At 40.5% G+C, this 10,842-nt stretch overlaps 1 protein-coding gene across 2 annotated transcripts in view; it reads right to left on the bottom strand.

Annotated features, from left to right (window-relative positions):
- Window positions 1-8,736: 8,736 nt before the first annotated feature.
- The window catches only part of arhgap28 (Rho GTPase activating protein 28), a 13,489-nt gene continuing 11,383 nt past the window's right edge, over window positions 8,737-10,842 (bottom strand). The window contains exons 12-14 of one of the 2 annotated variants that reach the window (XM_008328471.3): window positions 10,194-10,321; window positions 10,061-10,098; window positions 8,737-9,967 (exon numbers count right to left, since the gene is read on the bottom strand). In XM_008328471.3, the coding sequence (XP_008326693.1) occupies window positions 9,885-9,967; window positions 10,061-10,098; window positions 10,194-10,321 (249 nt within the window). In that variant the 3' untranslated portion in view covers window positions 8,737-9,884. The remainder of the gene's footprint in view (window positions 9,968-10,060; window positions 10,099-10,193; window positions 10,322-10,842) is intronic. The other variant, XM_025062457.1, reaches the window with a different exon arrangement.

Raw genomic sequence — 10,842 nt, 5'->3', positions numbered from 1 at the left:
CAGGAATGAGCTGACGTGTAACATCTTTCTGTGTAAATATCCCATGTTACAACGTGGACACCTGCGGCTTATAGAGAAGTGCGGCCTATATATCTACAATTATTTTTTTCTTTTTAAATTTAGTGGCTCTGGCTTATATTCAGATGGACTCAATAGTCTGGAAATTACAGTAGGTTAGCAGTTAAAATGTATCAATTGTGCCAATCACTAATGTCCCACAAATCATATTTTTTATTCAATAATGTTGTTAATAAGTCTTTAACCTAAATGCAGTTCTTAATGATCACAACAGAGGGAGACAGTGTGACTGGTTAGAGCTCAACAGAGAGGATGTTATAGTCCTTCTGTTTAATGATATAATAGGCTTTCAATCCACAGAATATTTGACTGGCCGTTATATGTTTAGCTGTCTGTTTGGTGGCGTAGTGCGATTGACGCCGTTAGAGAGGGGAAGCAATTAGTTAGCAAACAAAGAGTCAAAGTCATGTCACTAGCCAACAGTATCTTTTCTGAAGACATCATGGACATGTGTGGCAATACGAGAGGTCTGCAGCAACAAGGCCTGGTGGTTTTCGATAAGTAAAGCCTGGTGACGAGAAATAGTCTGTAGTTCCTCGATCTGCTGGGTACCCTTTAGTGGAAATATAAAAAAAAAAAATTCAAAGATTAAAATGTACTGCGCTTAAAATTAACTAATTCATATGAAAGACTCAAGTTTCCATATGTCAACAATGTTTTCCCAAGTAGTTCCCCAAGGTTTAGTACTTGGTCCAATATAATTCATTGTATACATGCTCCCATAAGGTAATGTTATTCTTAAGTATAATATCAACTTCCATTGTTATGTAGACATCACGCAACTGAACTGATGATAACCTGCGACTTTCGACTTAATCTTAGATAAAATAGAATTATATTAAACACTAAAAATCCCAAAAAATGCTTTCTCTGTTGCATTGAATAACAACATCTGTGATTTTTGTATCCCCACTTTTGCCAGTGGTTTAATTGAATTCAATTGGATTTTCAATAATATTTGTCAAACCAACTATTCTTTCCTTCATATTGTTTATATAAACTAAAAATAACACAAACTACTTATATATCCCTACATTTTTTACCCTGTTATTTGCATTTTTAGGACAATAGTCTAAATCAGGTGTGGGCACACGTTTTGACTCATGGGCCACAATTGTCCTAAAATTGAACAGGACAATTGTATATATGGAGCAGATAGACGGAGCGTTTGTGTGAACTAAGATAAATGACATGTAAAAGTCATGCATAAAGGCCATCTATTGGGGAAACGTGGGCATTAGTGGGTAATGGCAGAAGTCTAAATCTAAATAATGCCTAATCTAAATAAAATGTAAAACTGTAAAGTCCGTTGATGAAAACGTGGTTTGTGAATTTGGAATATACAATCTAAATTAAAATGTAAAACAGTAAAGTCCACTGATGAAAACGTGGTTTGTGAATTTGGACTATACAAATAAAACGAAAATCAAAACTCACCTGAGTGGTCAGTATGTTGAGCAGTTTTAACTCCTCCTCTTGGTTTTTAGCAAGTTTTGTCTGGACCTGGACTAATTCAGTCAGGAGGTGCTGGACTTGTGTTCTCCACTGGTCATCAACAGAACCGTCCAACAGACTGGGGACGGAACTGTGCTTAGGCTGATTGTCCTGCAGTTGGTCAGGACCCATTGTCATGGCATCAGCAGGATCGCCTGTGGGAAGAAAATGGCTGATGTAAAAAAAAATATATGTTTTATCTTGACCACATCCTGCACGTGTTACAGTGGTTTTCAATGTCATCGGTGTCCTCGAGCCTGTTTCTATTAGGACAATATCATACATCCTGCACGTGTTACAGTGGTTTTCAACGTCATCGGTGTCCTAGAGCCTGTTTCTATTAGGACAATATCATCTACATACAGTATATGCAATACGAAAACTATTACATAACATTAATATACATACAGCACCAGCTCCTTCTGACATCCAAAGCCGGGGGTGACAGGAAGTCTGGCCTTCACCAGGTACGTGAACAAACACCTCCAAAACCTCATGTTCTTGTCTTCTTCTTCATAGGCCTGCTCAAATTACACACTGCTATCGAAGCACCTGGCCTGATAACCACGTCTCTTTATTTTGAATTAATTACTGTTTATTCTTTCACATGAGTTTTTGATATGCACACAGTGTGAAACTATATTTGAAATACGCCTATCTTGTTCGCAAATATATATGTATATATACACATATTTATATATGTATATATATATTATATATATACATGTAAGAATATATTTAAATATACTCACACTGTGCACATTTTATGCTGAGGAAAGAGTATTGGAAAAAAACAATCATCATAACACAGAACACAAACACACGCAATCATTTTTGGAGAGGAAGCACAAACGTCATGTTCAGCAAGTTTGCAACCCCGATCAGCAGAAATCTTTCTTTCGTTGTTCATTGAGGAAGTCTTATAGGCAAAAAAAAAAAAAAAAAAGAAAGATTCGGCGTTTATGAAAGACACACAAATAAAACGTTATACTTTGTTGCAGGTTTGAAAATCTAAATTTGTTTATGTTCAACAAATACAATTAAAATGGTCAGTAAATATATACGGTAAAGCATTTTCTTTGTCTCTATTCCTGGTGAGTGGTTTAAAGGTTAGGGAAATAGCCAACTTGCATATGGGTAAAGAAGCTCAAATAAAATGACTATGCAATAAGTTCACAAAGAAAACATCCAGAAAACACAGAATAAACAAACACTAAAAATATATATTAAATCAATAAGATAATGGGAAATGTAAGCAAAAGTAAATGCACTTGTCATAGGGTATGCCTTACTATCTGCACAGGAGAAGCTGACGGTGATCACCAGCACCAGTAGATGGATCAACATTTCTTGCTCTTTTCTCTCCTTCTTCTTCCTCTTCTACTTCTTCTGTTCAGGTCTCCAGTCGGAGTCAAAGTGAACTTGGCTGCAGCTGAAATGTGGCTTATGAATCACAACTACATGCATACCCACAGCCCCTCCGCTCTGGACTGAACTGAACTGAACTAGATCATGTGACTCTTCAATAAATTGAATACATTAGTTGTTTGTAGTAGTCCCTAAATGTTTGGCATTAGTTTCTTTTCTTTTCTTTTTTTTACTCTCTCACACACACACACACACATAAACACATATACATACATATATGCATAAACATGTATATACACAAGGGCAAACAGTGCTTTACTGTACATTAACAAAATCTTAAAATCAATCCTGAAATGCACGGGGGAGTCAATGCAGTGATGTTTTTGTGATGTGCTACTGCCTACTGGTTTTGGAGCACGGTGTTCCCTCTCTATACAGTACATCGCAATTTTTTAAAAATCTGTTCCGTGGAAGTTTCGCTATATCGTGGTTTTTCACGGGAAATACAGTACATATTGGCTGCAAACAAAGTATTTACAGACATCTTTAACACCTCTTTGGAGCAAGCCATTGTCCCATCATGCTTCAAAGCCACCACCATCATTCCTGTGCGAAAGAAATCCTCAACGACTACCTCCCTGTGGCACTGCCGCCCATCATCATGAAGTTCTTTGAATGGCTAGTGATGTCACACATCAAATCCATTCTCCCAACCACTCTGGACTCCTTCTGGTTCACATACCGGGCCAACAGTTCCACAGAGAATGCGATCTGCTCTGCCCTCCGCCCAGCCCTCACCCACCTGGACAAAAAAGACTCATATGTGAGAACACTGTTCATAGACTTCAGTTCAGCATTCAACACCTTAATACCACAACAACTTATCTGTAAACTGGACCAGCTGGGGCTCAGCACCTCCCTCTGCATCTGGCTGCTAGACTTCCTCAGCCAGCGACCACAAGCAGTACGTGTCTGCAACAACACTTCTAGCACCATCACTCTGAATACCGGGGCTCCCCAAGGCTGCATGCTCAGTCCTCTGCTCTTCACCCTACTGACACATGACTGCACAACAACCTACAGCACCAACCACCTTGTGAAGTTTGCGGACGACACAATTTTGGTGGGTCTCATCACCAAGGGCAATGAGACTTACTACAGGAAAGAGGTAGATCTTCTGGCCATGTGGTGCAGACAACAATCTCCTGCTAAATGTCAGCAAGACTAAGGAGGTTGTTGTCAACTTCCAGAGAGGCCACACCCAACACCTGCCACTGACGATCGATAGTGCTGCTGTGGAGAGTGTGAGCAGCACTAAATTCCTGGGGGTGCACATCAGTGAGGACCTCTCCTGGACCACCAACACGGCATAACTGGCGAAGAAAGCCCAGCAGCGCCACTACTTCCTGCGCACACTCAAGCGGGCAAGTGTTTCACCACCCATCATGACCACATTCTACAGAGGAACCACTGAGTGCATCCTTTCCAGCAGTATCACTGTGAGAAACTAAATTTAAATTCTTTTGCATGTCTAGTACTTCTTCTTTTATTTCGGCTTTGTCCCTTTTTCAGGGGTTGCCACAGCAAATCATTGATTTCCATCTCTCCCTGTTCTCTGCATCTTCTACTCTGACTCCAACTATCTGCATGTCCTCCCTCACTGCATCCATATATCTCCTCTTTGGCCTTCCTCTTTTTCTCCTACCTGGTAGCTCCATCTCTAACATTCTTCTACCAATGTATCCACTGTCCCTCCTCTGCACATGTCCAAACCATCTCAATCTGGCTTCTCTAGCTTTTTCTCCAAACCTTCCTGTCTGTGTTGTCCCTCTAATGACCTCATTCCTGACCCTGTCCATTCTTGTCACTCCTAAAGAGAATCTTAGCATCTTTAACTCTGCCACCTCCAGCTCCTCCTCCTGTCTTCTGCCTATTGCTACTGTCTCTAAACCATACATCATGGCTGGTCTCACCACTGTCCTGTAAACCTTTCCCTTCACCTTAGCTGACACTCTTCTGCCACCGATCACTCCTGACACTTTTCTCCAGCTGTTCCATCCTGCCTGTACTCTATTCTTCACCTCTCTTCCACAGTCTCCGCTGCTCTGAACAGTTGATCCTAAGTACCTAAACTCCTGCACCTTCACCACCTCTGCTCCTTGTAGCCTCACTATTTCACTGTTCTGCCTTTCGTTTACACACATGTACTCTGTCTTGCTGCGACTGACCTTCATTCCTCTTCTTTCTAGTGCAAACCTCCACCTCTCTAGGTTCTCTTCTAGCTGCTGCCTACTCTCACTACAGATCACAATGTCATCTGCAAACATCATAGTCCATGGGGACTCCTGTCTGACCTCATCTGTCAATCTGTCCATCACCACAGCAAACAAGAAGGGGCTCAGGGCCGATCCTTGATGTAGTCCCACCTCCACCTTGAAGTCTTCTGTCCTCCCAACAGCACACCTCACTACTGTTGTACTATTCTCATACATGTCCTGCACCAAACTAACATACTTCTCTGCCACTCCTGACTTCCTCATACAAAACCACAATTCCAAAAAAACAAAAAAAACAAGACAAGCTAAAATCAGTAAAATTATGTACTGTTGCAGAGTTTTTTGATAATAAGTAACAATTACAATAACATAGAAAACTCGTGGGAGAGAGAAAAAACAAGGTTATTACTATAGCAGCATGCAGTAACTAAGGGATAACCAAGGTTCACTTGAGTTGACCCCTCACATAAGATTAATCAAAAACAGGAAATTCCAAGTTTAGGAAAGTCTAATGTAATGTGGGTGTCTGCCTCCTGAACCCATACCGGCTGCTGGTTCCACAAGAGCATAGCGTTCAATACCCATGTACTCTAAGATAGTACAGGTTGAACAAGTAGGCCTGCATTTTTGGAGGGTGAAATTTGTTAAGCTGAAAGGCTGATATGACACTTTTAAGACTTGACAGAATTGATAAAAATGTATTTAAACGAAGCTTTAAAACAACAGAGTTGATCCAAAATGATTGTGCAGCAAAGGCTACAAAGTTCCTCACTCATATACACATACATATAAATATGTTCTGTGTGTATGTACATATGAATATATGTGTAAACTGTATAGATATGCATAGTCTTATAGCCATTTATAGACACATACATACAATATATACTTCCTCCATATTTTTTTTTTTCTACAGTAACATCAAGGGATATAGCCTTTTATTCTCAGTTGGACTCGTTTGGACTTTGGAATTAAGCGCATCAACCTGAAATGAAATGCGAACATTGTGCGGGTGTATGTCCTCAATGGTCCTCCATGTCATTTCATCCTAAGAAGTTTCAAAAGTAGGGAACCGGACTGGACCAGGTATCATCAAGTCAGAAGAAACAAATCCAGATGCTAAACTCCAGGAAATGATGTAAAGAACTTATTTATAAACTCCAGATAAATGGAGTCAATATGCTTGGCCCTGGATATCTAGAAAGGAAAGGGAACTACTTGTCATTGTGACACAGCACACCACTGCACACAACGAAATGTGACCTCTGCTTTTAACCGTTCACCGAAGTGAACTTTAAGCACCCGGGGAGCAGTGACCTAGGTTAGTCTAGGTGCTCACTCGATAAATTGTATATGTGTGTCAAGTCAAACGAATCTGCGGCCCATCACAACAACTGGATCTGTATTAAATAACAGCAACAACTGTATGGACGTCCCTGTAAATTTTAGAACGGTTGATGCAGGAAAGTGCTCTGATGCTGTGGTCAAAATCATCCTTGAGGGACCCCTCCCACTTGTTACCGAAAGTAGCCAGCCTGGCAGGAATGTAAATTGTGCTGTTGGAAAGATATGAAACCTTTGAGACATTTAATATAACTTATTGATCTGTGTATGTCTGTGTCGGAAATTACAAAAGCTGTGAAAGGTACGAAGAGCTGAGGAAAGAGGAACGCAGTGACGCTCAGGGTATTTTTGTTGTTGTTGTTGTTGAAAGTGCCCAGGCTTCATTAGCTTTGAGGATACTTCTCTGATATTTGGTTTTACTCCTTTTTAGGTAAAGGCACTGTTTACCCAGAGACAATATGGCTCTGAATCCCGGGGCTACGTTGCCGATTTGGACTTAGCATTTAGACAAAGTGTGGGGCGGAGAACTGCGTCTTCACCATGTACGGTGCCAAAAAGTGAACATTTGACAACTCTGGCACTCCATGTGGACAAAAGAGCAAAATGAGCCGATACTGTCAACCTCACCACACAATAACAATGAGGGTGGAAACCATGTTCCTTCTGACTGTCCTGGAGAGCCTAATTCCCCCATAATTGTTGTGCTACAGTTACAGCCATATCCACCTTGTCATGTTCCTTTTTCAAGTTTGTTTACAGTTCGTGGGTTCTTTTTTTTTTTGAGCTTCCGCCCTTAGTATTGTAAACCACCAACGCCAGATGCCTCTGTGATTTAAAAGAACTCCATTTTGGTAATTACAGATGGCAACAAATCACACTTTTATAATGTTTTAATCAGGGACACACTGAAAGAATTTCAGCTGAAAATGGTCCAAAAAAGCAGTGGCGCTTTGGCCCAGAGGCAATGTCTCTGTCATTGGTGTGGAACCCCAGGGTTCACCTCCTGGGCAGGTTCGAATCCCGGTTATGGTGGTTGGTACCTTCCAGTGGACTCACCACCTGCAGGAAGGTTTAGGGGGGTTGGTACGGTGCAGTGTGATTTGGGTGGAGGCTGCTGTCCCCGCGACCCAGTAACAGATAAGTGGATGAAAATGGATGGATGAATGGATGGGTCCAAAAAAGCATTTTCAGCTTTTAGTAGATTTATCACCAAAACAACACAGCCAAAACAGGATGATGACGCAAGCAAGTGTCTATGCAGATCCTCTGCACTTCATTGTGAAAATACTTGAGCCACAATATAAAATGACCTGGATGTGTGAATAAAGCAGCACGCATGAAAATTATCCAGGCCACGATGGATGCAGAGACCCTGCTCGGAGAGAGAGAAGCACACAGGAGAAGAAAAGAAGTGCGCAAAAATGCGCGGCTGACACGTACACTATTATGTTGCAGAAAATTGTAAATTGAACTCGACAAAAATGCGCTCTGTGTTTTTATAAGAAAGCATATTTAATTTCAGCAGGCAAGTCACTAGGGACTAGGGATGCCTCAGAATCATAGTGACCTCAGTGACAATTCATCCCTACGTTTGTTCCGACGTAAGGCAGACAGACATTGCCGGTAAAGACGGATGTTCTGTCTGTGACTATGTTGGTGAGCTACAACTACTGGTGCGTTCAAGTTGTACACAAACGTCGGCATTTCAGTGTTAATCTTAAGCACGGACATATAAAGGAAAACCTAACAGGAAATAAAAACAACCTACACCCGTATAAAAATATAAAATAGGTCAATATAAATACATTTATAGGAATTTATATTTGTGTGTTTGTGGGGGGGGCGGACTATCTGTTAAGATTATAATGGTTAATGTATAGTGGTGGTACCCCACTCCAGTTTAAAAAAAATATGACATGAGTGGTGTCAAGTTAAACAATTTTATTTTTGATATTATTTTACATTGTTCATTATTGGAATGTGCTAAATAAACATTTTCCTAATTTTGTAATTGATTGATTCTTTAAAACATTACTATTAATTTATGCAATTGTCTTGCCTTGATTTAAGTTTAAGGTTAGTACACAATCATAGCCACAAATGCATTGGTACAAATAACTGGCAAAATAATTTCTTATGGTGTTTCAGTTTTCGGCTATGGTCTCCTTATTTTCTGTTTTGTATTTCCCCCAAGGATTTTTATTTTGGTGCAACCATATCCAGAGGCTACTGTAGTCGTATAATATCGTCACCACGCAAAAGAGACAGTTTAGGTCAGGGGCAAACAGTTCCACAATGGGCCACTGTGGTTACAGGGGTTTGGTTCCAACCTATCCAGAGCACAGTGACTGACCTATCAGCTGTCTGGAGGTTCAGATACGTTGATTAAAAGGGCCAAGTCAGGTGTGCTGCTGATTGGTTGGAACAAAAACCTGCTGCTACAGCTGCCCTTTTTCTGGAACACTTTACCACCCCAGGTTTAGGTATTTCCAGTAAATGAGTTCAGTAAATGCGTACTGCCGATCAGACCAGTCAATGATAGTGTGTAAAGAAATCAGTCAACTTTATGGTAGTTGGTTTAGTGCAAAAATAAATAAATAAATAAATAAATAAATAAATAAAATAAAATAAAAAGACAAAATATCCACCTTGTTCTCCACCCATTCAGTTCATTTGTATTGTTTTGGCATCTGCTATAGCTAATAGTCACTTGTGTTTATTCCTTAAATAATCTGTAATACATAATGTGCTTCATGGATTCATCTAAATAAATCATCTAAATAGTAGAAACATTGCATGGGACAAATTCAGGAGAACAAATTTAAGGGCGAGCACATTTCCATCTGTTTTGTCGGGGCTTCCTGTTTTAGTATGACCACATATTTTTATTCTTTACTCTTACTCTCAAAGTCTGCACCATAATTCTTCTTTCTCTTTCTCAGCATAATTTTGGATTACAGTTAGTGTTCAGTTTTATTTTGTGCCTTGGAACTGCAGTCGAGAAGATCACAGTTTCCTGGTAATGTCATTTTCTGGTACATTGAGTTCTGATGCATTTGTTTTTGCTTATTTCAAAAAGGTACGATTTTAGTTTAAATTGAGTGATAATAAATCTTAACTCTTAATAGTTGGTTTCGCTCCCAGGATTCAAAGAAGGTAAGACAGGTAGCTTGGTTGCTCGGGTTGTTCTGTGACTAAATAGGTACTGAGATGCAAGATTGACGGTAAGGCACTTTGTGAGACAAGATCCAGATTGTCAAACACCTGTGGTGGTGAGACATTTTAAAAGTTCTCCTGGACAGGTAGTGATGGAAATTGTCCGCGTCATGGTTTGATCAGCCAATCACAGTGAGGATTGACCCTGTGGACCTCCAATAAAACGCAGTCTGGATGAAGACGACGCTCACCTAGGAGGCAAACAAGAACATAAAAAAATATAACCGTTAACCGTATGTAATGAGCAACAATGTCGTGAGTGTAAGCGATGACGTCAGACTCACAGATGTTTCCACCCACTTCGTATAAATACTGAACAGGACTGATATTTGGGAGACAGAGAGAGTGATAGAAACGTCAGACACTGTTGGCGACCGCGTGCGTGCGTGTGCGTGCGTGCGTGCAAATGCGTGTCACCTGTTTTCACACTGAAAGTGAGCAGTGACATCTCTGGCTTTGGTTTGACCGTCCAGTTGTATTGCCGTGGAAACCTTGGTGTGTAACGGTGCATGAACTCGGATCACACCTTCACACAGCTCTGTTATCTGCAAGGAACATAATCTGACGTATGACTATGGATGGAAATTCAGCCCAAATGTAAGTTGTTGTGTTAACAAACATTAGTTGGTAAGTACTATATACAGAAGGGTTCTCAATCTCCAGGACTAGGACTTTTATTAAAAAAAAAAAATACTGATGTTTGATATTGATCAGTATTTTTATAATGATACTTCAACAAACGATGGCTGATACCTACCAGTCCGCAGTACAAAAGAGGTTGGTAGACATTGAGAGACAATAATAACCACAACTTCTTCAATGTAGAAAGAATATTTAGTGCAAATGTGTCCTTTTTTTTTTGTTTTTTTGCTCGGGAGCTGTGGCGCTTTGGCCCAGAGTCAATGTCTCTGTCATTGGTGTAGAACCCCAGGGTTCACTTCCTGGACAAGTTTGAATCCCAGTTAGGGTGGTTGGTACCTTTCAGTGGACTCACCACCCACAGGAAGGTTAAGGGGGGTTGGTACGGTGCAATGTGATTTGGGTGGAGACTGCTGCCCCCGTGACC

Source organism: Cynoglossus semilaevis, chromosome 1 (assembly GCF_000523025.1).
Source record: "Cynoglossus semilaevis isolate Cse_v1.0 chromosome 1, Cse_v1.0, whole genome shotgun sequence".
NCBI classification, from domain to species: domain Eukaryota; kingdom Metazoa; phylum Chordata; class Actinopteri; order Pleuronectiformes; family Cynoglossidae; genus Cynoglossus; species Cynoglossus semilaevis.
This window is presented reverse-complemented; position numbering and strand designations above follow the sequence as displayed.